Here is a 27,029-nt window from a genome sequence, read left to right as displayed (position 1 = left end):
GCTTAGGATAATAAGACTGAAAACTGAAGGGTTAATAAATCAATGGTCACTTTTGTGTAACATTGATTTGTTAAGGCCTTTCAGAAGGTCTATGAATCTTAAAGGTCTATACAGTATTAAAATTAAAATAAAAGCTTAATCAGTCAGATTTTAATTTATACACTAATTCCCAACACCGAAATCATGAATCCATAAGTAGCCAATTAGATTAAAATCAGCGAACCATTGACATGTTGGTAAGGAGCCAAGTTCAGCCCCTCCTTGGCCTTCGCACAATAGAAGGTCTTATAAAGGCTAAAGCTCAGCTAAGAGCCACACTCAAACTCCTGTGGGCCATCAGCCGACCCACAGGGCCACCATGGGGAATTACAGAGCGATTCCGATATGGATGCTGAGATGGATGGTACTAGCCGTTGGAATAAGCGCCACACAGACAGGTACGGATAACAACCTTTTCTTTAATTAGCCACTTCAGATCTGCTGCTCTTGTAACAACCATAAGAATTCAGCATTACTTTTTCTGAATCTACTTCTCCTACTCGGTAGGGCTGAGTTGTTTGACCAAAGTGGGGCCTTTAGAAAGACTTATGTCCTGTTCTTCCAGTTCTGCTCCTTCTATTGTGAAAATTTCATGCTGAACAGATGATTAATAATAACAATAAGCGCTGATGGAAAGCATTGGTGTTTTTGTTAGCTTATAAATTGTGTAACTCGAGTTTCTAGCATCATACTGACCTTCCCTTTGCTCCAACAGCAAATGGACCAGTCAACATCATCCCCCCAATGACCAAGATAATCATGACCTCAGGTGAGAATCTGTCTCAACCAACACAGTCACAGCATAATGCAAAGTTCTCACATTACAATATCATTATAATTTCATTTTAAACTCTGACAAGAATTATGCCCTGAAATAAGGGTATAGTATAAAGTATACAGTGAATCTTTAACAAAGCTCACTTTCAAACAGTTGGGAAACCAATTGCCTCACTTTAATTCCAAGTTAAACCCTTAATTCTAAAGTTTGGGACCAAAAGTTAATATTTCTTAGTAATATTTGCTAAAAAGTAGCAATTTGATTACATTTCTGAGAAGTTTCATTCTTTGAGTAAAATATCAGTTTGTTAAAAAAAAGGAACTTGATTTAAACTAAGTAGTGGTATCTACTATTACCAGTTTTAGTGTATTCAAAGAGGTGTACAGCAAATGAATATAGCAAATTTGTAGACATCCACTGTACTTTATTACAGATTTCTAATGCGTTGTGCTGTAGTATTAAGATGTGTGGCAAATGTTAGGACTTAAGTACATATAGTTGAGTTAATTAAAGTTGAGTAAATTTAAAGCACATTGATTAAAGATCACTGAACAATTTATAGTAGCTGCTGAACAATTCATAGTAGATACTGAATAATTCATAGTAGCTGCTGAACAATTCATAGTAGATACTGAATAATTCATAGTGGTTACTGAACATTTTTTAGTTGATTTATAGTTGATTGAATATTTTATACTTTGTACTGAATATTTCATAATTCATAGTGAAGAATTCATAGTGGATACTGAATAATTAATATACTGAACAACTCATAGTAGATACTGAAAAATCCATTATAGTTGCTGAATGACTTACAGTAGATACTGAATAATGAATAGTATTTACTGAGTAATTCATAGTGAATACTGAATAATTCATAGTAGATACTGAATAATTTATTGTGGATGCTGAATAACCTATAGTAGTTACTGAATAATTCATTGTAGATACTAAATAATGTGTAGAAGTTACTGAAAAACTAATAGTAGATACTGAATAATTCATAGTAGATAGTGAAAAATTAATTGAAGGTACTGAATAATTCACAGTAGATACAGAATAATTCTGTGTAGATACTGAATACTTCACGTAGATAGTAGTTGAGTGAAACTTTCATTTTGGTGAGTGCAGAATAGTTATATTGTTTATTGATTACCTCTGGTATTGATTGACAGGCGTGAGCCCCGCTCATAATGAACGAGTCTGCAGCACATGGGGGAACTACCACTTCAAGACTTTTGATGGTGACATCTTCCAGCTGCCCTCTACCTGCAACTACATCCTGACCTCACAGTGCAGGGGCAGCTACGAGGAGTTCAACATCCAGATGCGGCGGCAGGTGGTGGATGGCCATCCCACCATCAGCAAGATCACCATGAAGCTGGAGGGCACGGCTGTGGAGCTGACCAACGGCTCAGTCAGCGTAGACGACCAGGAGTGAGTACACTCAATACTTTTATGGTCTGCTACAGTCGTCTGAAACAGATAAATAATAAAAGCAGAAAATGCATCATGAAGCACTGACTTGGAATATTAGAATCGATTATAATCAGTTTCAAATATATGGCGCTCATTTTTACAATGATTGTACTATTTGTAAACAGGAAAAATGTAAAAAAAACCTTCGTGGATAGTCTTTATTGTCTGTATTCCACTTCTGTGTCAATAGTCTCTTCAGTCACATTTGTGCATTCAGTTTATTATATATAAAAATTATTCTGAATCATAACAAAATAACTGAATTGAACTGAACCGAACTGAACTGAATTGAATGGTGGTGAAAGGTGAAACTGTATTGCTTCTATTTTTCTGCAGGGTGACTCTGCCGTACAGCCATTCTGGAGTACTCATTGAGAAAAACCCCTCCTACATCAAAGTTACGGCCAAGCTGGGGCTCACAGCCATGTGGAATAATGACGATGCTTTCATGGTGAGTGAAAACTTCAAAACTAACATGTTACTTCACATATAACTGGAGCAGTGCTGCCGAGCAAACTTTTTTCTCACTTGATATTGATTCTGATATCTGTGTCAGCCATACTGAGCACCAATCTGATACTAGTGCTCCTTTAAGGTGTACAAAGTACATAAAGATAAATATACAGTAGATGCTAATGTCACACAGCAAATATGGATGTACACCAACAGTCTTTTCAGAATTGCACAAATTGTAATTGTAATTAATTTGCAATGTTTTAGGAGGCCTAAAAACTGCTATTACAATTTTATAACAACCATGAGCATGAAACAGCATCAACTGTCATATCTGACTGACACCTGATCAGTTTAGGGCCAGTGTCAATACTGAGACTGATACAGTACATCAGTTTGGTGCATTACTACTAGCGACCCCCCTAGCGGTGATTTAACACTGTCTTTACAGTGAACTGTGGTTATTGCTTTGGATTCACTGTTATCAACATCAATTTACTATAAAACAGCAAACTGGGAAAGCATTTCATGCAACAAAAATGCTCAGAAAACAAAGCTATCTTACATTGCAGTAAACCATAATGCACAAGTTTAGATTACTACATATAGTTTGAACAGCATAAAAGTTGGATATGCTAAATAAATGTTTAGCTGAAGCCTACTGTATTTTGAATTCATGATACTGCATTAATTCAGGAAACACCACTTCAATCTGTATTGCGTTCTCTCATTTCTTCAGGTTGAACTGGACAGCAAGTACAAAAATCAAACTTGTGGACTGTGTGGCGACTTTAATGGGGTCCAGCTCTACAACGAATTCATCAAAAATGGTATGTTCTATGGTCCAGAACTTTTTTAAAGTCCTGTCCTGCGTGGTTTTTATTGCTGAGATTCATGACAATATACAAATAATAGTCCTAGAATGATATGAGTTCCAATAAAGTGTTTTACATTTTGCTCTCTAGTCACTCACACATAATTAATTATGCTTTAAGAACATTATCTGTGTGAATTTTGTAGTTGTAAGTTTACACTCTCACTGTTTATGAACATTGCAATCCTACAATATGCAGATATTACTAAACCATGCAGTGGTACTACATGGTATTGAAGCATTTAAGGCTATTAATGATTTACATTACAAGATTTGCCTTCCTCACTTCATGCAAATAGCCAATTGTAAGTATAAGTATTGTGTTTTTTTCTTTGGTGTAATAAAGGTGCTGAGATATCTCCGTCTGACTATGGACACTTTGCTAAGATGGATGCTCCAACAGAGAGCTGCTCGGCATCATCCATTTCATCAGACAGCACATGCAACAAGCTGGTATGATCTGGTGTAATATCAATATAATGTATTCATATTCATGTCTGACAGACACAATAACTTCACTAGAGTTTAATCTGGCATAAAGGAGGCTTAACCCTTTAACAGCCATGTGACTGATTTACAAAATGATCTATCAAAGTTACTTCACGCTGGAACTGGAAGAGGGTTTACACATATTTCGGTTTTATTACTGTGATGTTTAATAATGAGCTGCCCGTCACACAGGTGTACAGGTGCACTTTGTAGGTTTACAGTTTCAGAACTGTACCCTATCTACACCCCTCTACCCATTCATCAATGGAAAGAGGCCACTACAGGACCACCACTGACTAGATATTGTTTCATTTGTAGCTCCACCCCTCTGCTGATGCATTTGTGTTAGCCATCCTCTAGCCCAGAGGTCCTCAAATCCAGACCTTGCATCTAGGTCCTGGTCCTGGATTTTGTAGTGATAGTTAGTGATAGTTAGCTGAACTGTTAATGTATCTGACTGGCCACCTAGCATCACACCTACCCGTAATTACAAAATCTAAGACCAGAAACTGGACTCAAGGTCCAGATTTGAAGACCTCTGAGTTGGAAAATGGCTAAAATAAACTGTGCATCAACAGATGAGTGAAGTTACAAGGAAGGGGTTCCAGATAAAGTGGCCATTAAGTGAAAAATAGGATGGTTGACAAAAAAGTTTGACTCTTTGCATAGTTATTTATTTATTACATAAACTCTTGTCTTCTCTCTGTAGACATCAGTGTGTGAGCAGTTGCTCTCAGGACCGTCCTTCAGCAGCTGTAAGGACCTCGTGGCCCTTGATTTCTTCATCAAAGCCTGTGAGGTGGACATGTGCCAGTGCAGCAAAAACTCCAGCTCTTTCTGCCTGTGCAGCACCATCTCAGAGTATTCCCGCCAGTGCGTGCACGCCGGCGGAAAACCCAGCCAGTGGAGGACAGACCAGTTCTGCTGTGAGTTGAATCCAGAGCCTTAATGTACACATATATCTAACAAAGTTTACATAGATATTAGAAGTGTAAATCTATCTGAAGATGCTGATTCAATGACATTGAGTTTGTAATGTTATAATGTGTTATAGACAATACAGTTTGCAATCACTGCCAAAATGTTTGGAATCTATGCTTTCAATAATAGAAAACCTACTTAGTTGCAGAGAATGCATACGAATGATTCTGATATTACGGCATATTATTTATAGTATACTTTTTTACAGAATTCCTAAATTGTGATTAAAACATCTATTAATACTTTTTACTTTTCTTTTAATATGTTGATCCACATTGTAGAAGTTTGTATAAAGTGTATTTAAATAAATTCTTTTAAAAAATTTAAAACTGCAAGTGATTCCAAGCTTCTCAATTCTGAAATGCTAGTGCATGCGCTCATTTTCTTTGGCCAAAATAAACCTAGACTATTTAAATGTAAACATCCAACGGAAGCTTGGTGTATTGTTTTTATTGTCTATGTTCTGCTACTATGTTAACAATCCCTTCAGCCACATTTGCATATTTAAAAGTAATTCTGTATTGTAATCAAAGCGGATCAAATTGTGGTGAAATGCCATTAATCATTTCATTGAAATATTTCCTAAAGAATCAGAATTTAATGGAAGTGAGGTCTGATATTGTGAATACTGATGTGTTCCACTGCTTTTGCTTTTAGCTGTATTGTTATTTGCAGTTCACAGCTTTGAGTAAAGCTAAGCCTTACTATTATACATCTGCATGCTCTGTTTTACAGCTAAAACATGCCCTTACCAAAACATGGTGCACCAGGAGTGCGGGAACCCCTGCATCAACACCTGCTCCAACCCTGACAGAGGCCACGTCTGTGAAGAACACTGCATCGATGGATGCTTCTGCCCAGCAGGTACTGTAGGTTCCTAAAACAGGCATTCATTCTGATTAACAATGAGCTGTAGATAAGTCTTAGATGACAGAAAACACCAAGAATCAAGTTGCAATGGTTATAATAGTGTCCAGAATTTCATCATAATTTATTAATATCTAGACGTCTATAGAGATCAATGACTGGATGTGTTGCGTTGCAGGTTATGTGCTTGATGACCTCACTGGTAAAGGATGTATAACACAGGAACAGTGCTCCTGCACCCATAATGGAAAAACCTATCAGCCTGGTCAGTCCTTCACCAGCAACTGCAAGGAATGGTGAGAAGTTTTATCTGTGACTTCTCTTCTTCTTCTTCTTCTTCTTCAAACACTGCTAGACTGACATCTTTTGACCGTTCCTGATTCATCTTATATATTCTCCCCTGTGTAGCACATGCACCAACAATCAGTGGAGCTGTAAAGAGAAAGACTGTCCTGCAACCTGCTCTGTGGAGGGAGGCTCTCATATCACCACATTCGATGGAAAGGCATACACTTTCCATGGTGACTGTACATATGTCCTTGCTAAGGTCAGTGCGACAGCTACATATTTTCCTGGTTTTTGGGAAGTGTAAACGAAATTTTGTCTTTAATTATAGACATCACATTTACAAACCTTACATATGTTCTTTCAGTTTTTTGGAACCATCTGTTACTTGGTTTGCGAAGTCTGTTACTTATTTCTCGAGTGATTCTAAACCAACTTCGTGCTGACATTCAAGCATTTTCAGGCTGGAAAATGTCCTTAATCAAACACATTACACTTAGACTCCAAAATGAGTTTCTAGACTTCCAGACTTCTTTCCAGAACTTATGACTTTGGGGACTAAGGAATCTTATATTCCCAGAGAAATACCCTGTCTATCTGGTACTTGGCGAATAAAGATTCTGATTCTGACTAAATATTTTTTCACCTTTATCACCTCTTATGTAAGCACACAGACATATTTCTCTTTCATATAAGGTGGTGACTGCACACTTTACTCTCTTAATGGCAGTTGTGCTTCTTCCTTATTTCAGCCATTAAGTCTATGCCATATAGATGATTCCTTCAAATTTCTTCCATTTTACTTGTCTTACTTGTCCTGCTTTCTCGGCCCAGTCATTGTTCCCACCTTCTCTACAATAGGAAACCATTTCAGGGCCTGTTGACAGTCACTGGACGTGTCCTTAAAGTCTTATTCAAAATAAGTCTTTTATTTTACTAACTCATGCTATCGAAACTGCTACGTGAATGGTCTTACCAGCTCTTTGTTTTGGGCTATAGGCCCTTTTTTGACTGCTTTGGTGTTAGTAAAAGCTCATCAGTCTGTAAAACACACATTGCTGTGTCTTAAGAAAACATTCTTGATGCAAAAATATTTTTTCTTGCATTCATACTTGTGGTTACCCATAGACATTCATATATAATTTTCTGGCTGCAACAATCAGAAATATTCTCTTGCAATAGAGTGGTCATTTTGTGTCAGTTCAAGTTCTTCATTAAGTATTTAAGTAAGCTAATTTTTGAGAGCTTTCTTTATCTTTGTTTTTAGTTCTTATGAGTTCCATACCAGAAAAACTGTTCAGTTCAACACCATTATTTGCTTATGGTCTTGAAATTTAATTTTTCTTTTCATTATGCATTTTCCTTGTTCATGAAAATGTCTGTGTGAGCTCAGTGAGGCTCAGTTTCTTTGCTTGATTTCAACTTTTATTACAATTAGTTATTCAACTATGTGCCTTTTATAATGGCTTTATGAAACCTTCTGAAACTGCCAGGACTTTCTGTGAGCACCTTCTCTGCACTGTACTCGCTCACAAGTTCACACTTTCTTACTTTAAAATCCAATTTAAAGTTTCTGAAGAAACCACTTAAAAGTTTTATCTTTCTAAATTGCCTTTGAAGAACAATATACACATACTTGTGTCGAATGTTTAATTTGCCAGAGTTTTAAAACCCTCTGCTGTGCCGTTTTGCAGCATACAGTTTGAGGCTTGGAACACTGGAGCTCTATAGTTTGTGTTCATATGCCCTTCCACTGAGCCATTATAAAAATGGAAACTAGAACGGTGCTTTCATTTCTATTGGAACTGTTTTGGCTGTGATGCTTATTGACCTTTGAAATGCTTTCCACGTAGTTCCTTCAAGATATGGATATACAAAGCTGAAGAGGTTTGTAGTGGGTTGTAAAATCTCCTTTTTATTTGTCACCTCTGTTATACCAGTGTTAGTGTTAATTGTGTTCTTCTTTTTCCAGCAAACCAATGGCACAGACTTCACGGTTGTAGGAGACCTGGTGAAATGTGGTCTGTCTGATACAGAGGCGTGTCTGAAGGCGGTCACCCTGGCCCTCTCCGGAGGGAACACCGTAAGGAATTGTTATATCAAATAAACCTGCCCAGTATATAAGAGATATTTCAAAACAGAGCATTTCAAAACATTAACCATAGAGTGACAACCTGACATCATTCAAACATATTCCTGTTTGAAAATTTCCTAAATCAATCACATCATTTAGTATTTGATTCCAAAATGATGTTCACTTGTTTCTAGATCTTTTCCCAGATCTTAAGACTTAAGAATTTAGTCCACAGTGTAGTATACTGCTTGACATAACATCTATTATAAGACACATCAGAAATTTGTTTTTGAGCTGAATCAGACAAGTTAGTTTAAGAGAATACCCTGTCCAGTTTCCATTGTAGTAAATCAATAAGGCCCTGAACCAAGACTTTTAAAGATAAATAGCCAAGCAGATTCACCAAATTTCATTCATGCAAATATGCAAACCCCAACATGCAATACTCCACTGTTTAAATCATGCTAATATCAATGTAACAATAAAAAGTATCATACTGTATTATTATATCGTGACTAGCATGCTCACTTCTGATTAGTATTTTAGCACAGGGCTAATGCACTATCTTCTGGCTACAGTGTTAGATTGGTAAACAATAAAGCACAGCTTTTGTTTCAGATGTAATATTTTCATAGTGCTGTAATAAACTGAAAATGGAAACCTTTTCTGAAAAATTACACTTCTGCATGCTAAATGTGTCCACTACCTTCTAGGTGTTCAGCATCCAGCCTGATGGAAAAGTCTTTGTCAACAGAATCTTTTCTCAGCTTCCTCTCTCTACAGGTGAGTGACTACGAAGGTACAGTAAGATCCCTACATAGAAAGCAGAAATGCACTGACTTGCTGGAAATCATTTTCAAAGGCTTGTTGTCATGTTAAATCTATTACTTGCTCAATAAATAACAGTATTTATTGTACATTTATCTTCTTTTTGTAGCGGGTGTGAACATTTTCAGACCGACCACATTTTACGTCATCGTGCAGACCTCTTTTGGACTTCAGATGGAGATTCAGCTTGTGCCAATTATGCAGGTTTACATAACAGTGGATGCAACTCACAAGCAGAAGTTACTTGGTGTGTTATGTTCATATGTTCATATTTATATATGTATAGTTCTTGCATTGATTGAATAACAGAGTTAATGCTTGTATTCTCCGTGTTTAGGCCTATGTGGAAACTTCAATGACATGCAAAGTGATGATTTCACCACTATGAGTGGGTCCTGTGAGGGTACTGGTGTAGGCTTCGCCAACAGCTGGAGGACCAGAGCCAACTGCCCTGAAATAAAGAACAGCTTTGAGAACCCATGCAGTCTTAGCTTGGAAAATGGTACGCCTCACCGTTTTTCTTTCACTTTCACTTTAAAGTGTTCTTAAACATATTACAGAGTGTGATTCTAAGAAGTGCTGCATTAAACACTGTTATTATTCCTATCATTATTACAGAGAAATATGCTCAGAAGTGGTGCTCTCTGCTGTCAGACTCCAATGGAGTGTTTGCTCCATGCCACAGTGAGATCAGCCCAGATCTCTATCAAAAGGTATCTTACAGTGGATAGTCCTATCTGTGTTTTGTTCGTAACCATTTTTTGACATACTTTTTTATTTGCCATATTAAAGCAATTCTTTTTTAACCTTTTTTATCCATTTTTACCATTAGCTTTGTTTTATAAGCATTTAACTAGGGCCTCGACTGCTTATGAAAATGCTGTGGCTGGTACAGATTTTAAGAGGATAACTAATAATAATGGGCAATATTTCTAAATTTACTTTATATTTATATATAATTATATAAGTTTCAAGTTTTGACTTATTGAGAGGAAAAAATAATCTATGATGAAAAAACCTGTTAACTATTGTCATGAAATATTGGCCAATAAAATAAACTGACATATCGGTTGGGCTCTAATTCTAACCATAACTGTATAACCTTTTTCTTTTGGTTGTCATTCAACAGAACTGCATGTATGACTCATGCAATTGTGAGAACAGTGAGAGCTGCATGTGTGCAGCACTTTCTTCTTATGTGCACGCTTGTGCTGCCAAAGGGATCCTTCTCAATGGCTGGAGAAATGAAGCCTGCAGTAAGTGATTCATTTCTAGTACTTAATATAGTACATAATATAACCCAATATAATATAATGTTACCTGGTTCAAATAAATAATACTCAAATAGTGCCTAAGGTTTAGCCAGGTCAAGTAGTTCTAATATTAACAAAATAATATTGTAATGCAAGGAACAATTTCTGCTCTAACAGCTATGGTAGAGCATGTAAGCATACATGTACACTTTTCATTTATTATTTTTCATTTATCTGTCATTGATGCTTCATAACTGTTCTCTGAACATTTCATTCTTAGTTCTAATCACATCTAATAACAACACTTTCTTTTCACCTTATCATTAAACTGAACATCAGTTGACAACAATGATCACTGCTAGAACTACTTTTTTGGCAGGAGAAATTCCGAAGATTAAACTATAGGTTTGAAATGATATTCACGGATGCTTTACTTTTCTCTTTACTTGTTGTATAAAAGCAATACAATTAACAGAACACTAATGGAGCACTACTGTACCGATGAGTCATGTTATCCACAATAACACACACAATTTTGAGTGTTCTATTGCTTAATTCACTGATACGTTACACATGAAATGTGTTTTTATCTAAACTGGGTAATTTTTGTTCACAGAGAATTATACCACCTGCCCCAGCACCATGGTCTACTCCTATGACGTTCAGAACAACAACCAGTCGTGCCGCTGCCACAGTGACCCAGACTTTACATGTGCTGTTACCTTTGAGCCTGTGGATGGATGCGTCTGCGCAGCTGGAACGTATCTTGATGAAAGCGGGAAATGTGTCCCACCGGCTAAATGTTCCTGCTACTTCAAAGGATCAGTGATTCCTCCTGGAGAAGTCATCACCAAGGACGGTGCCATGTGGTAGGCCTTATTTAGAGTCTTTACAAAAAGAAATCCTTAGTTTTTCTCATTATGACAACAGAAAGCCAACTATTGATACTCTTCCTAAAGAATGTATCAACTTGTGTTTCAGCACCTGCAAGAACGGCCAGCTCAGTTGCATCGGACGTTCCACTGACGAGCCATGTGAGTGCTCCCACAGTTTAATACTGATCATTCACATTCAATTTAGTTTGGTTTATGATGTGATATAGCCACACTAGTAAAAGAAGCTCCTCTTCCATACTGTAGTGGGATAGATACTGCACATAGAAGAGTCGCTGCCCTCTAGTGTTCTTAAAAATATGAGTCAAGGTGTATTTCCTGTGTTTAATCGATTAATCGGGCATTTTCTTACTTAGAGTGCCCCCTTATGTTTGACTAAATTTGGCCTGATCAAATTTGTAATTAAATTCAAATGTGTAAAATGAAATGAGTGTAAAGCACAACAGAGCAATTTCTGTTAGCCTCTGATGGAAAAAAAGGGGGATGGGGAATAAACATTTAGCATGTCATGACGCTGCTACAAGTATAATTTTAGACCCATGTAGAAAGACAAATAACATGCCCAAACACATGGGTAAGTACAATACCTGCACCACAATAGACAGGATCAGACTAGACAAAGAGTCTAGCGTGTGGTCAAGTGTGGGATAGTGTAAACAGTGTATGACACATGACGCTGCTAGTGAGCCAATTTAGTGGAAATACGTCATATGTGTCCAGGAAAGGAAGAGACTTATGAGTAAATATAGTTGGCACAGACGTTTCAGTACTATGAGGGAGTAGTATGCAATCTAGAGAAGTGGGGAAATGGAAAGTACAGAGGGAGCAAACCACCCCAAATGTAGTTGATCAGCCAAGACATGTTTGGTGTCTGAAGTTTGCTTCTTTAATCTTAGAACTGGAGCTACAAATATATAGACTTTCTTATGTTGACAAAAGTATGGCACATAGCTAAAAGAGTAGCAGCAGCACCTTAAAGGCTGAATTTTGTCTGTACTTTAGTCCATGTTAATACATAACAGTGTCATACAGTGTCAGAAGCCACATATTCAAGTCTATTAAAGATACTGAACTCCACAAGCTTTGAGGCAAAATTATCAAGTTAGCATCATGCTAATTGTTGAGGTAACAAAAATAAAGAAGCAGCTAAAGAAGCAAACTTTTAACTTTTAAACAACTTTTTAGTTAACTTTTAAATTTTGAACATGACTTGGCTGTTCGAATACATTTGGTTTGAAGGGAGAAATTGTGCAAGTTAGATTTTTTGCCAAATTGTTTCTTTTTCTTAAAAAAAATTACTTTTACATGTAAAATCACCCACTTAGACAGCAGAGCAATTGTAAGACTCTTTACTGAAACCATGCTCTGATTGTTTTGGATGTCAGCATTGTCACTAAGACAAGTGTTACCTTTTGCCCTCAGCTTGCTCCTCACCGATGGTGTTCTTCAACTGCACCAACTCTGCCCCAGGATCTACAGGCTCTGAGTGCCAGAAGAGCTGCAACAATCTGGACCTGGCCTGTGTAAGTTATTCCCTGTGTAAAGATAACGTTTCATAAATTAAGATGTTTCTGCTGTGGCTGTACAAAAGAAATATGACCTCCTGACATGTCATTTATTGAACTTTTGTATGAATTATGTATGCTGAAAACAAACTATTTCCCAACAGATCAGTACAGAGTGTATCTCGGGCTGTGTGTGTCCCTCGGGCCTCGTGTCTGATGGGCAAGGAGGCTGCATTAAAGAGGAACTGTGTCCTTGTGTCCACAACGGTGTCCTTCACCAACCCGGAGAATCCATCAAAGTTGACTGCAATACCTGGTAAACATATCTCAGTTGACATTTGTTCTACATGTAGTCATTGGCTAATTTCTGAACTGAAGGGACATCACCGCGAACAGTCAAAAAAATAAAAACTAACCAAAAAATCTCAGTTATTAAATATAATTATGTTATAACTGAAGTTTGGGAGGAACATGTCTGAAATCCCTCCTTCTTACAATCTAATGCCCTATAAATTCACACGATCAGCTTCCATTCCCGTGATGAAGTATTCGCAATCTCCACCACCACCCCATCTCCTCCCTGTTCCTCAGTCCTACATCAGTCCTACCACAGCTATGAGGGGGGTCTAGCCTTTTAGCTACACGCAGAAGCTGCCCAGAACTCCAGCCCAAGTTCTCAGAGTTCTAGCCCCTCTAGCTTCTACGTCAGAGGCTGGGGGGTTCACAATTTTATGACGTATTTGCCTACTGCATGCTGGGTATTGTAGGGACAGAAGACTGAAAGACAAAAACAAAGGATACAAAACTGTGAACTGTGTCAAACTGAGATTAGAGCTAAGAGATGCACTACTGCACTACAGAATATTACACAACGTGACAAAGGACATTTTAAATGCTAGATCTAGGCCAGAATGCCAGTTTAACGTGAATGTCAGTTAGTACTTTCAAACAGTGTCAAATGATATAGTAAAAATACAACAAGTTAGTCATTATCATGTGCACCTCTTTGTAGTTCAGCTTACTGTACCTGCGATCTTTCATGAAAATTCACAGAAAATATATATGCTGTGCTAACTTAGACTGGCTCTGCATTTTCTGAACGGAAACAGATGATGCCCTCCTGATCCTGCATGAACGTTCAGATGATGCCTTTTCAAACTCTTTCAAGTGGCTTTTTTTCATTGTTGTCTATAGACCAACACTGAAAAGCACTCCTCCAGCCTGCGCATGGTGCTTGATGTTTTAAAACCACATATTTAAGTTGAAGAAACTGTGAAGTTTTGTGCTGAAAGAGTGCCATGTCATCCACAGCTGACCAGACAATATTGAGGATTCCTATTTGCTCATCCAAGAAAATCTAGTTTTGGCCCTTTTTGGACATCATGAACTGTATTCTTAATTTCTTTATTTATTTGTGTGATCTGTTATAGAAATATTGTCCACATTTTCTTTTAATAATAATTTTTATTATTATATATGTTTCAAAATGTTTATCAATCACCTCACCGTTTCTTTTTTGTGTGTTTAACCTACTTGTCGAATTAATGCGAGCCCCATGTTTACAAAAGCATCATCTGAACGCCCCCTTAAGGAGCTAAACAGTTAACAGTTAGGCATAATGCTTGAAGCACAATTGCCATCTATAACTAGTTATTAATTTACATATCTCTTGTCTCATTTGAATGCAGCACATGTAAGGACAAGAAATGGCAGTGCACCACAAACTCGTGCTATGGAACCTGCACAGCTTACGGTGATGGACATTACATCACATTTGATGGGAAAAGATACACCTTTGATGGAGACTGTGAATATACCCTTGTCAGAGTAAGTGAAGAGAAAAATCTCGAGTGCCTTGAGTGGTTATAGTAACACTAGATGCTTTGTTTTCATTTATATCAATAAAAACAATGTTTTTTTTTGTTTTTCTTTTTTTTGTCAACACTGCCTGACTGTGTTTGCACATGTAAAGAATTTGTCACTGGTTATAAAGTAGAAATGTTGTGCAGTCACATGGATATCTATTTCTTAATTCTTAAATCATAATTTTATCGTATCATGATAAACACATGGTTGAGGGCTGCAATAACAGAACGGATCAAATGATGGTGCTTTTAGGGAACTAAATACATATTTATTCATTTTTGTAGGCCTATATTGATAATAAATGAATGGCCTGACTGCAGACACACAAAGCTGTTCAGGGAAACCTGGCTGTTTTTAGACTGAAACACTTCATGGCACTCGTTCACATGTCGCAGGACACACACTATTTTAATAAGAATTCATCGCTTTTCATATCGTCATCGAGATATCCAGCAGCTTTATCGAACATCACGTTTTCTGCCCATATCATGCAGCCCTAATACATTCACATAAAAACAAATTCATAAATAAAAAGGATCAAGCAGAATATGTATTGTGTAAAGTACAGAGTATAGCAGTTAGAATTGTGCATTAATTAGTTAATGCACGTTAATTGTTCATGAAGTAAAACATATTTCTGTGCTTGTTTTAGGATCACTGTGGTCACAGCAATGCCAGTGCTACCTTCAGAGTCATCACTGAAAACATCCCTTGTGGAACCACTGGCACAACCTGCTCCAAGGCTATTAAGCTCTTCCTCGGGGTAAGGCCTTGGCTTACATTAATTGTACATACAGAGTTGTAAAATCATTGTTTAGCACGCAAGTACTTAACAGAATACCTAACTTCTTTCTTTCAGAAAAATGAGCTCATACTAACAGATGGAAGCTACCAAGTAGTGCAAAGGGATCAAGGAGAGGAAATTCCCTACCAGATCCAGCTCATTGGAATCTACTTGGTGATTGAGGCCAATAATGGCATGATTCTTATGTGGGATCGAAAGACAAGCATATTTATCAAGCTGAGTCCAGAATACAAGGTGAGCATGTCTACACATATTAAAGTCAGACTCTTCTGCTGTGTCCAGATACCGTGAATGGACGTTTTCTGAACTTTATTTGATCTCTTGTAACAGGGTGCTGTCTGTGGCCTCTGCGGAAATTATGACGGCAATGCAAAGAATGACTTCACCTTGAGAAACCAAGGGGTGGTGACCAATGCCTTGGAGTTTGGAAACAGCTGGAAGGATTCCTCCACCTGCCCCAATGCCAAAGCTATCCTGAATCCCTGTTCCTTTAACCCCTACAGGCAGTCCTGGGCTCAGAAACAGTGCAGCATCATCAACAGTGAGGTCTTCCAAGACTGTCATTCACAGGTAACCTTCTGAAGTTAGTTCATTCGGTTTGCTTCAGTTAATTCACTTTGCTTTTCTTTTTAAGATAATACACGCCATGCTTAACTGGGCTTTTTCTTCTTGTCAAGGTGGATCCTACTCCCTATTTTGAGGCTTGTGTGTGGGACGCATGTGCTTGTGATACTGGTGGAGATTGCGAGTGTTTGTGCACTGCTGTTGCAGCATACGCAGAAATCTGTAATGCGGTTGGAACCTGCATTGCATGGAGAACGCCTAGCGTCTGCCGTGAGTCTCTTGAGTGTTGTTAAATACAGGGGCGTCATGCACCCAGTGTTTTTCAGGAGGTATTGTTTTATATCTATACCATGTACAATTATTGTCTTAAAACATTGTTGATAAGATTCGATAAGTTCAAAATAACTGGCTCATCCATGCTCCACATGGTTTTACGGAAACTGCTGCTAAGCTGGACAAGATGCTACACTGGCAACAATAGTCAAGTCAAGTTTATTTATTTAGCACTTTTTACAAGAGGCCTTGTCATAAAGCAGCTTTGCAGAAAATCTAGGTCTGAAAGCAGCAGTGACAAAAAATACTCCCTCAGAGCAAGAGGAAGAAACCCTGAGAGGAACCAGGACTCAAAAAGGAGCCCATCCTCCTCTGGTCCACAGCAGATAGCAGAATGAAGAGAGGACGAAATTTTACTTTTAATGTACAATATTGAATTTAGAGGAAAAAAACAGCCGATGACTGGACAGAAGTATTTAGATTAACTAAAGACAACCAGTGAGGATTTTTGTCACTTGCATCTATGAGTGAAGCATGGATAGATCACTTGACCAGTTCTATCACGTAGAGTAATGGGATGCTGACTCTTACCTGTTAAATACCTCAGAATCCACATAAGAAGCACTAGCTGCCAACTACTTCTTTACAATTCAATCGCAAAATGGATAGCAAGTAGGAACCTATGGTCCTATACAGAAAACGCCAACAAGGGAGCAGGGGCTCCTGAGAGCTTCCAGACTCTGGGAGAAACTTATGAGGAGAAACAAATATGGTAGATACTCAGAATAGGTGGCCGTTTTTTCTGTAAACTAGCACAGGAACCTAAATAAGGATTCATTGCATCTCTAAAAACAATAGACTTCAGTGGGCATGACACTTCTGGAACATGGACAATAAAATGGTGCTGTTAAACACTTGAGATTAAACTCGTGTTCTTCTTGCAGCAATGTTCTGCGATTACTACAACCCTGCTGGTGAGTGTGAGTGGCACTATAAACCCTGTGGTGCCTCCTGCATGAAGACCTGCAGCAACCCCTCTGGGAAGTGTTCCAGTCAGATACCACCACTAGAAGGTACACAGATCATTTTAAAATCAAGTAACAGGTAAACAAAAGCAATATGAGCACTTAAGCATGGAAGAATGTTATAAAATTATATTTAATTTATATTTAATTATTTATTGTTATCTACAATGTATATAAGATTTGATTTGCTTTCAGGACAAAATATACAAAACGTTTGCAGCGTCACTGATTACAATGAGATTTGTTAGAAATGTTGGTGGCTGGGCTGAGAATTACATTACATCTACACTGTAAATATCAAAACAACATTTTTGTAAAGTGACACTTCAAAAAAAAAAATCTAAATATTAAAGTTGAGCAATTAATTGGAGTATTCTCTGGCAAGATATATTCGAGTGTCCATGTTTTTCTGCATATATAATTGTTGTAACAATCAGATGAAATTACATTCACAAATTTATTAATGTAATTAATAAGCGCATGATAAATGAAGTATTTGCTGCCATGTTGTCTGCAAACAGTCTGAGCATGAATGGCTTGTAAAGTGAAAATACCAAGGACATTTAACAGGTTACAGCCATATTTGACACACGTCTAATATTTGCCTCTTTAGGCTGTTATCCAAACTGTCCTCTTGATCAGCCATACCTTGATGAACACACAATGAAATGTGTGAAGAGTGAAAGCTGTGGCTGCTACGATAAACAAGGGAAGCATTACAGCAACGGAGAGAAGGTTCCCACCGCAGAAAACTGTCAGACATGGTATGCTCGCACTTGATATCTTCAAGACATTATTTATTAATGTGATGTATTTAAAACTAAGTGTTTGTTCTTTTTGCAGTTCTTGCCATTCTATGACAATCAACTGCACAAGAGATATCAACGGTAAGAAAAGACTATTCATGTCTTACATTACAAATATCTCTTAAGATATAATAAACCACTCGTTAAGAAGGAAAGTGAGCTTTTTCATCTAATTGTAGCATGTACCTGCACATACGATGGAAAAACATATCGATATGGAAGCACTATCTACAATACCACCGATGGGCTTGGCCACTGCATGACTGCTGTCTGTGGAGAGAATGGAAAAATTGAGAGGAAAATGTATCCTTGCCCTACAACTCCAACAACAACAACCGCTCCAACAACTACCTTTAACTTCTCAACAACACAACCAGGTTAGTGCTGCCAATTATACCTACAAGTTCTTGTAAGAGAGACAAAGGAGGGTTTTAATGGGATTTTGTAACGTAAGCATGTCACTATTTCACACAAAGTCTTCAACTTCACTTCTCCTGTCAGCTCAAGAGGGGGGTGGGTGTGCACAGTAGTTATATAACCCCTGCAGCCCATTTCTGATTGTTGAAACTGGTGGTGCTACAGCTACCTCCATGTTACAACCCTTCTCATTCTTCCCGATGTGTAAAGGTTCTTGCTGGTCCAACTTGCCAAAATTAGAATTTCTTTTCACCAGTACAGACCACAGCAGACTTTGTCTTATAATGTTTCTTTCTGATGCTCACCTTACATTTATAGAAGGTAACATGCAGATAATTAACAGGGAGATGTGGAGAGATGCCGACCAAACAAAGTAAACTTTGACCATGCAAAGGCACTGTCTGAACGTTTAGAACACTAGAAAGCCAAAGTCCACCACTTTTACTGATGTATTACTATTTTTACTGTTAGTGTATTCCAAATCTAATGGTCACATGTAATGACCAGTGGTATAGTGTAGTTTGAAGTAGTGTGTATACTGTGACTAGTTGTTAGCAAGACTAGCTAGCACAGAGCAACATAACTGTAACACATAACTATGTAAATACCTACCTTCAACTATATTCTTGAATGTTTTCAAATTAATATATCTCTAGTTTTGAGAATCTTTACTAAAATTAAGCAAATCTATTTGTGAACCACTATGCTAGTCTAGTTAAAATAGTCTTTGGCAGATGGAGGCAATTTTAAATGAATAGTAAATCGCAGGTTAATTACTTGTTGCTTGGTTAGATGTAGCAAAAAAGCAACTATAAAGGAATGTGGAGACAAGTTAATCATGAAAGACAGCATGGTTATCATATAGGGCAGTGTTTGGAGGCCAGATCTGAAAACACATTTTTCCCATGTTATTGAGTCCCCACCAAAGGAACTGGATTTCAGAGTTGTTTTTTGAGTGAGAAGAACTGTTCCCTGCATTTTTTTCAGTGAGCTTAAATGTCATGAATTGCTTTTGTTTTAACCCACATTCATGCTCTTATTAACTACCTGCTGCCTCCAAAACACCTACCACCCACAATTCGAGTGCATACATACACTATATACACTTCTTGGTTTGCAATGTCTTGCTGCTCATTATTTGCTACACATTAAAAGCAATCTTAAAGTCCTTTTTCTTTCCCTAAATTCAAATGGTTAGGTGATTTCCTGACCACTCTGAATTGGCACCCCCTGGGCCTGTTATGCTTATTCCTTTTGTGGTCAGCAGTATCCACAACATAAGTCTGTTGGCCTCCTGTTTCTCTCTTTGTCATCTTGGTCATCCACTGTCCTCACTTCCAGGATTTGGGACAGACCTTGACTGTACACCGGGAAGGGACAGTGCAAGATTTAAACAAGAATGTTGCCACTTCTGAGTCCATGCTGCCATTTCTTTTCTTCATCTTCCTATCCTTAAAGCCCCAGCAAACCTAAATTGGTGATTGCTTTAGATTAAGTAAAGGTTGGTCTTGTTAGTGCACAATGTGCAAGTATAAAGTAAGCCCTATTAATAATTATTGAACGTCTATGTGTACTTCGTCAGAATTAGTTGTTTTAAACTTTACCTTCAGCATTCACCAGGATGATGTCACTTGTCCCACCCTCACAGCTTTTATCAAAATTCTGTCCCACTTAAACTGCCTTGCTCTCTTTAAATCTGAGCAACCTAGTGATCAAAAGTGTGGGAACCCACCGTTGGCTTAGCACTAACAAAACACAGAAACCTCCCATTCTGTCACCAGGACTGCACAATTCCGATGTTTGCTGCGATATGTATATTTCTGCTTGAGTGTGGGAAGATAATGTGTAGCAAAAGCCACTGTGAGTTTGCTGATGATGGCTTTTGAGGTGGATACTGACTCAAACTTATAGCGTAATATCCTTCAAACTCCTAGTTTACACTAACCCTTTCTGAGACCCCATCATAGCTGATGGACCATCATTTATCACGGTCTTTCTAAAATAAAACCTTAACTTTGAGAAGATATGAGTGTTTGCAAGAGAATTATTAGATGAAATTTCATTTTAAGTTTGAAATGTAAAGTATAATGATCAACACCAATATTCACCACAAAGGATGTTTAAACAGTAGATTGGTGATGCTTATTAACTTTGCAAAGTCAGTTTAGAACACTAGTTTACCATAATTTATCATATCTCAAGCAGATAGATTTGAACCCTAGTCTAAGTTCCAGTCTCAAATATTGCTACTTGAGGCCTTTACCTGGGAACTACAAACATAATGTTAAATATTTTGTTTATGAACGTCCAGCACCATAGGCTGTATTCACTCTGAAAGTTCATGAAAAGTAAGATCCAAGTTTAATTCCATTTGCAGTCCATTTAGACATTTTTGCCTTCTATAATATTGGCAAAAGAATAGTTTGCTAGTTTAACAGCATTTTGCATCTCTTTGTGTTCTCTCTCATACTAAAATGTGTGTGACCCCTAAAAAAATATCATTTAAAGGAACAGTGCAACACAAAGGTTTGATGCAAAGTTGATACAGCGCCTTTTTCTTATTCTGTGAACAGATTCAGGATTTTAAATGTAATTAAAACATGTACTAATATCAAATGTTTAGTTTGATAAAAAAATTTCCTTGAAAACTGTTTGGCTTGGGGATGGCGGACTCACTATCAAAAAGATTGGGAGACCAAGATTTCAGACAACTTCGAAAGCGAGATTTTTTGAGTAATATAACAAACACTTTTGACAAAACAACACATTGGAGCCTTGAGTCAGTATAAGTGATAAATAATCTGGTTTATATGAATGTGTGCACAAAAATGATGTACAGTCCGAATTCTATGAGATTGTCTTTTCTTTCAGTGTCAACTACGCGCTCTAGTACTCCAACATCACCACAGCCGACGACTACTTCTGGACCATGCCAGCAATCATGTGCATGGACTCAATGGTTTGATACAACATTCCCCACCCCTGGTCCCAATGGAGGTGACTCTGAAACTTACAATAGTATTAGAGCAGCTGGTTATAAAATCTGCAATGAACCGAGCAAAATTGAGTGCCGAGCTGAAAAGTATCCAAACAAAAGCATAAGCGAAGTAGGGCAGGTTGTGGAATGTAATGTCAAAGAAGGTTTAATATGCAAGAACAAAGATCAGTCAGGCACATTTCCACTATGCTTGAACTACCAAATACGAGTTTATTGCTGTGACAACAAGAACTGTACAACAAAGCCACCAACAACTTCACCAACGGTAACTACCACAACAAAGACAACTCCACATCAGTGTGAGGTCTGTTCCTGGACTCCATGGATGAATGTTGATTATCCCGAATATGGACCAAATGGAGGCGACAATGACACTATTAAAAATATTATCAAGTCTGGACGCTACAAAGTATGTGAAAAACCAGTTGAAGTCATATGTCAAGCAGCGCGCTACCCAGGAGTTCCATTATCTGAGTTACACCAAAATGTCACATGCAATGACCAAGGATTAATTTGTGAGAACAAATATCAAACTCTGATTTGTCTTGACTATGAGATAAAAGCAAAATGTTGCAAGAGCGTTGAATGTTCAACCACAACACAAACCACAACCACTACACCAAAAACAACCAGACTAAAAACAACAATACCTACAAAAACAGCAACATCTCCAACCACAACTACATCTCCGAAGACCAAAAAAACACCATCAACTCTAACAACCACACCTACGACAACAACGCCAACAAGTCCAACAAGTCGAACAACAACAAGAAAAACCACAGTTCCGACCACAACAAGCTGTAAGCGTTGCCATTGGTCAGCATGGATGGACTTTGGCCCTCCAACAACAGGTGCTAATGGTGGCGAGATTGTACCAATAAAAAGAATAACAGAGACTTATCCCAGCATCTGTAGCGCACCAAGTAAAGTGGAATGCAGAGCAAAACTCTACCCAGGACTTCCACTTTCACAACTGGGTCAAGTAGTGACTTGTAATGCTAAAGATGGACTGATTTGTTTGAACCAAAACCAGGATCTCCAGCAGCAGTGCTTAGATTACGAGATTAGAGTTAACTGTTGTGAAGTTGAGCCTGGGCCTTGTCCCATTACTTCAACTGAAACAACAACATCTTCACCAACTACAACAACAAGCACACCTACGACAACAATTACAACAACTCCAACAACAAGCACACCTACATCAACGACAACTCCAACAACAACAACATCCCCGACCACAACATCCCCGACCACAACATCATCCCCAACCACAACACCATCCACAACCACAAGCTCATCACCTACATCTACAACAAAAACCACAATTTCGACCACAACAAGCTGTAAAAGTTGCCAGTGGTCAGCGTGGATGGACTTTGGCCCTCCAACAACAGGTGCTAATGGTGGCGAGATTGTACCAATAAAAAGAATAACAGAGACTTATCCTAGCATCTGTAGCGCACCAAGTAAAGTGGAATGCAGAGCAAAACTCTACCCAGGACTTCCACTTTCACAACTGGGTCAAGTGGTGACTTGTAATGCTAAAGATGGACTGATTTGTTTGAACCAAGACCAGGGTCTCCAGCAGCAGTGCTTGGATTATGAGATTAGAGTTTACTGTTGTGAAATTGAGCCTGGGCCTTGTCCCATTACTTCAACTGAAACAACAACATCTTCACCAACTCCAACAACAAGCACACCTACAACAACAATTACAACAACTCCAACAACAAGCACACCTACATCAACAACAACTCCAACAACAACAACATCCCCAACCACAACATCATCCCCAACCACAACACCATCCACAACCACAAGCTCATCACCTACATCTACAACAAAAACCACAATTTCGACCACAACAAGCTGTAAGCGTTGCCATTGGTCAGCATGGATGGACTTTGGCCCTCCAACAACAGGAGCTAATGGTGGCGAAATTGTACCAATAAAACGAATAACGGAGACTTATCCCAGCATCTGTAGTGCACCAAGTAAAGTGGAATGCAGAGCAAAACTCTACCCAGGACTTCCACTTTCACAACTGGGTCAAGTGGTGACTTGTAATGCTAAAGATGGACTGATTTGTTTGAACCAAAACCAGGATCTCCAGCAGCAGTGCTTAGATTACGAGATTAGAGTTTACTGTTGTGAAGTTGAGCCTGGGCCTTGTCCCATTACTTCAACTGAAACAACAACATCTTCACCAACTACAACAACAACCACACCTACAACAACAATTACAACAACTCCAACAACAAGCACACCTACATCAACAACTCCAACAACAACAACATCCCCGACCACAACATCCCCGACCACAACATCATCCACAACCACAACACCATCCACAACCACAAGCTCATCACCTACATCTACAACAAAAACCACAATTTCGACCACAACAAGCTGTAAAAGTTGCCAGTGGTCAGCGTGGATGGACTTTGGCCCTCCAACAACAGGAGCTAATGGTGGCGAGATTGTACCAATAAAAAGAATAACCGAGACTTATCCTAGCATCTGTAGTGCACCAAGTAAAGTGGAATGCAGAGCAAAACTCTACCCAGGACTTCCACTTTCACAACTGGGTCAAGTGGTGACTTGTAATGCTAAAGATGGACTGATTTGTTTGAACCAAAACCAGGATCTCCAGCAGCAGTGCTTAGATTATGAGATTAGAGTTTACTGTTGTGAAGTTCAGCCTGGGCCTTGTCCCATTACTTCAACAGAAACAACAACATCTTCACCAACTACAACAACTACCACACCTACAACAACAATTACAACAACTCCAACAACAAGCACACCTACATCAACGACAACTCCAACAACAACAACATCCCCGACCACAACATCATCCCCAACCACAACACCATCCACAACCACAAGCTCATCACCTACATCTACAACAAAAACCACAATTTCGACCACAACAAGCTGTAAAAGTTGCCAGTGGTCAGCATGGATGGACTTTGGCCCTCCCACAACAGGAGCTAATGGTGGCGAAATTGTACCAATAAAACGAATAACAGAGACTTATCCCAGCATCTGTAGCGCACCAAGTAAAGTGGAATGCAGAGCAAAACTCTACCCAGGACTTCCACTTTCACAACTGGGTCAAGTGGTGACTTGTAATGCTAAAGATGGACTGATTTGTTTGAACCAAAACCAGGATCTCCAGCAGCAGTGCTTAGATTATGAGATTAGAGTCTACTGTTGTGAAATTGAGCCTGGGCCTTGTCCCATTACTTCAACTGAAACAACAACATCTACACCAACTCCAACAACAAGCACACCTACGACAACAATTACAACAACTCCAACAACAACTCCAACAACAACATCCCCGACCACAACAACATCCCCAACCACAACATCATCACCTACATCTACAACAAAAACCACAATTTCGACCACAACAAGCTGTAAGCGTTGCCATTGGTCAGCATGGATGGACTTTGGCCCTCCAACAACAGGTGCTAATGGTGGCGAAATTGTACCAATAAAACGAATAACAGAGACTTATCCTAGCATCTGTAGTGCACCAAGTAAAGTGGAATGCAGAGCAAAACTCTACCCAGGACTTCCACTTTCACAACTGGGTCAAGTGGTGACTTGTAATGCTAAAGATGGACTGATTTGTTTGAACCAAAACCAGGGTCTCCAGCAGCAGTGCTTAGATTACGAGATTAGAGTTTACTGTTGTGAAGTTGAGCCTGGGCCTTGTCCCATTACTTCAACTGAAACAACATCTTCACCAACTACAACAACAACCACACCTACAACAATTACAACAACTCCAACAACAAGCACACCTACATCAACAACAACTCCAACAACAACAACATCCCCGACCACAACATCATCCCCAACCACAACACCATCCACAACCACAAGCTCATCACCTACATCTACAACAAAAACCACAATTTCGACCACAACAAGCTGTAAGCGTTGCCATTGGTCAGCATGGATGGACTTTGGCCCTCCAACAACAGGAGCTAATGGTGGCGAAATTGTACCAATAAAACGAATAACGGAGACTTATCCCAGCATCTGTAGTGCACCAAGTAAAGTGGAATGCAGAGCAAAACTCTACCCAGGACTTCCACTTTCACAACTGGGTCAAGTGGTGACTTGTAATGCTAAAGATGGACTGATTTGTTTGAACCAAAACCAGGATCTCCAGCAGCAGTGCTTAGATTACGAGATTAGAGTTTACTGTTGTGAAGTTGAGCCTGGGCCTTGTCCCATTACTTCAACTGAAACAACAACATCTTCACCAACTACAACAACAACCACACCTACAACAACAATTACAACAACTCCAACAACAAGCACACCTACATCAACAACTCCAACAACAACAACATCCCCGACCACAACATCCCCGACCACAACATCATCCACAACCACAACACCATCCACAACCACAAGCTCATCACCTACATCTACAACAAAAACCACAATTTCGACCACAACAAGCTGTAAAAGTTGCCAGTGGTCAGCGTGGATGGACTTTGGCCCTCCAACAACAGGAGCTAATGGTGGCGAGATTGTACCAATAAAAAGAATAACCGAGACTTATCCCAGCATCTGTAGTGCACCAAGTAAAGTGGAATGCAGAGCAAAACTCTACCCAGGACTTCCACTTTCACAACTGGGTCAAGTGGTGACTTGTAATGCTAAAGATGGACTGATTTGTTTGAACCAAAACCAGGATCTCCAGCAGCAGTGCTTAGATTATGAGATTAGAGTTTACTGTTGTGAAGTTCAGCCTGGGCCTTGTCCCATTACTTCAACAGAAACAACAACATCTTCACCAACTACAACAACTACCACACCTACAACAACAATTACAACAACTCCAACAACAAGCACACCTACATCAACGACAACTCCAACAACAACAACATCCCCGACCACAACATCATCCCCAACCACAACACCATCCACAACCACAAGCTCATCACCTACATCTACAACAAAAACCACAATTTCGACCACAACAAGCTGTAAAAGTTGCCAGTGGTCAGCATGGATGGACTTTGGCCCTCCCACAACAGGAGCTAATGGTGGCGAAATTGTACCAATAAAACGAATAACAGAGACTTATCCCAGCATCTGTAGCGCACCAAGTAAAGTGGAATGCAGAGCAAAACTCTACCCAGGACTTCCACTTTCACAACTGGGTCAAGTGGTGACTTGTAATGCTAAAGATGGACTGATTTGTTTGAACCAAAACCAGGATCTCCAGCAGCAGTGCTTAGATTATGAGATTAGAGTCTACTGTTGTGAAATTGAGCCTGGGCCTTGTCCCATTACTTCAACTGAAACAACAACATCTACACCAACTCCAACAACAAGCACACCTACGACAACAATTACAACAACTCCAACAACAACTCCAACAACAACATCCCCGACCACAACAACATCCCCAACCACAACATCATCACCTACATCTACAACAA

At 38.8% G+C, this 27,029-nt stretch overlaps 1 protein-coding gene across 1 annotated transcript in view; it reads left to right on the top strand.

The window, feature by feature from the left end:
* Positions 1–325: 325 nt before the first annotated feature.
* Positions 326–27,029, top strand: part of LOC118819333 (mucin-5AC-like) — a 50,784-nt gene continuing 24,080 nt past the window's right edge. Inside the window, exons 1-34 of the mRNA XM_036587073.1 lie at positions 326–437; positions 755–808; positions 1,993–2,254; positions 2,633–2,747; positions 3,489–3,579; positions 3,970–4,076; positions 4,822–5,038; positions 5,829–5,957; positions 6,139–6,256; positions 6,369–6,507; positions 8,218–8,328; positions 9,033–9,102; positions 9,257–9,394; positions 9,485–9,649; positions 9,766–9,860; positions 10,277–10,403; positions 11,017–11,269; positions 11,382–11,434; positions 12,716–12,816; positions 12,963–13,114; positions 14,487–14,625; positions 15,317–15,427; positions 15,524–15,703; positions 15,800–16,039; positions 16,147–16,303; positions 17,251–17,379; positions 17,945–18,095; positions 18,175–18,218; positions 18,317–18,514; positions 21,426–22,012; positions 23,251–23,426; positions 23,542–25,165; positions 25,366–25,502; positions 26,361–26,570. Of these exons, the coding sequence (XP_036442966.1) occupies positions 359–437; positions 755–808; positions 1,993–2,254; positions 2,633–2,747; positions 3,489–3,579; positions 3,970–4,076; positions 4,822–5,038; positions 5,829–5,957; positions 6,139–6,256; positions 6,369–6,507; positions 8,218–8,328; positions 9,033–9,102; positions 9,257–9,394; positions 9,485–9,649; positions 9,766–9,860; positions 10,277–10,403; positions 11,017–11,269; positions 11,382–11,434; positions 12,716–12,816; positions 12,963–13,114; positions 14,487–14,625; positions 15,317–15,427; positions 15,524–15,703; positions 15,800–16,039; positions 16,147–16,303; positions 17,251–17,379; positions 17,945–18,095; positions 18,175–18,218; positions 18,317–18,514; positions 21,426–22,012; positions 23,251–23,426; positions 23,542–25,165; positions 25,366–25,502; positions 26,361–26,570 (6,659 nt within the window). The 5' untranslated portion in view covers positions 326–358. The remainder of the gene's footprint in view (positions 438–754; positions 809–1,992; positions 2,255–2,632; positions 2,748–3,488; positions 3,580–3,969; positions 4,077–4,821; positions 5,039–5,828; positions 5,958–6,138; positions 6,257–6,368; positions 6,508–8,217; positions 8,329–9,032; positions 9,103–9,256; positions 9,395–9,484; positions 9,650–9,765; positions 9,861–10,276; positions 10,404–11,016; positions 11,270–11,381; positions 11,435–12,715; positions 12,817–12,962; positions 13,115–14,486; positions 14,626–15,316; positions 15,428–15,523; positions 15,704–15,799; positions 16,040–16,146; positions 16,304–17,250; positions 17,380–17,944; positions 18,096–18,174; positions 18,219–18,316; positions 18,515–21,425; positions 22,013–23,250; positions 23,427–23,541; positions 25,166–25,365; positions 25,503–26,360; positions 26,571–27,029) is intronic.

The sequence above is a fragment of the Colossoma macropomum genome, unplaced genomic scaffold, assembly GCF_904425465.1.
Source record: "Colossoma macropomum unplaced genomic scaffold, Colossoma_macropomum, whole genome shotgun sequence".
NCBI classification, from domain to species: domain Eukaryota; kingdom Metazoa; phylum Chordata; class Actinopteri; order Characiformes; family Serrasalmidae; genus Colossoma; species Colossoma macropomum.
This window is presented reverse-complemented; position numbering and strand designations above follow the sequence as displayed.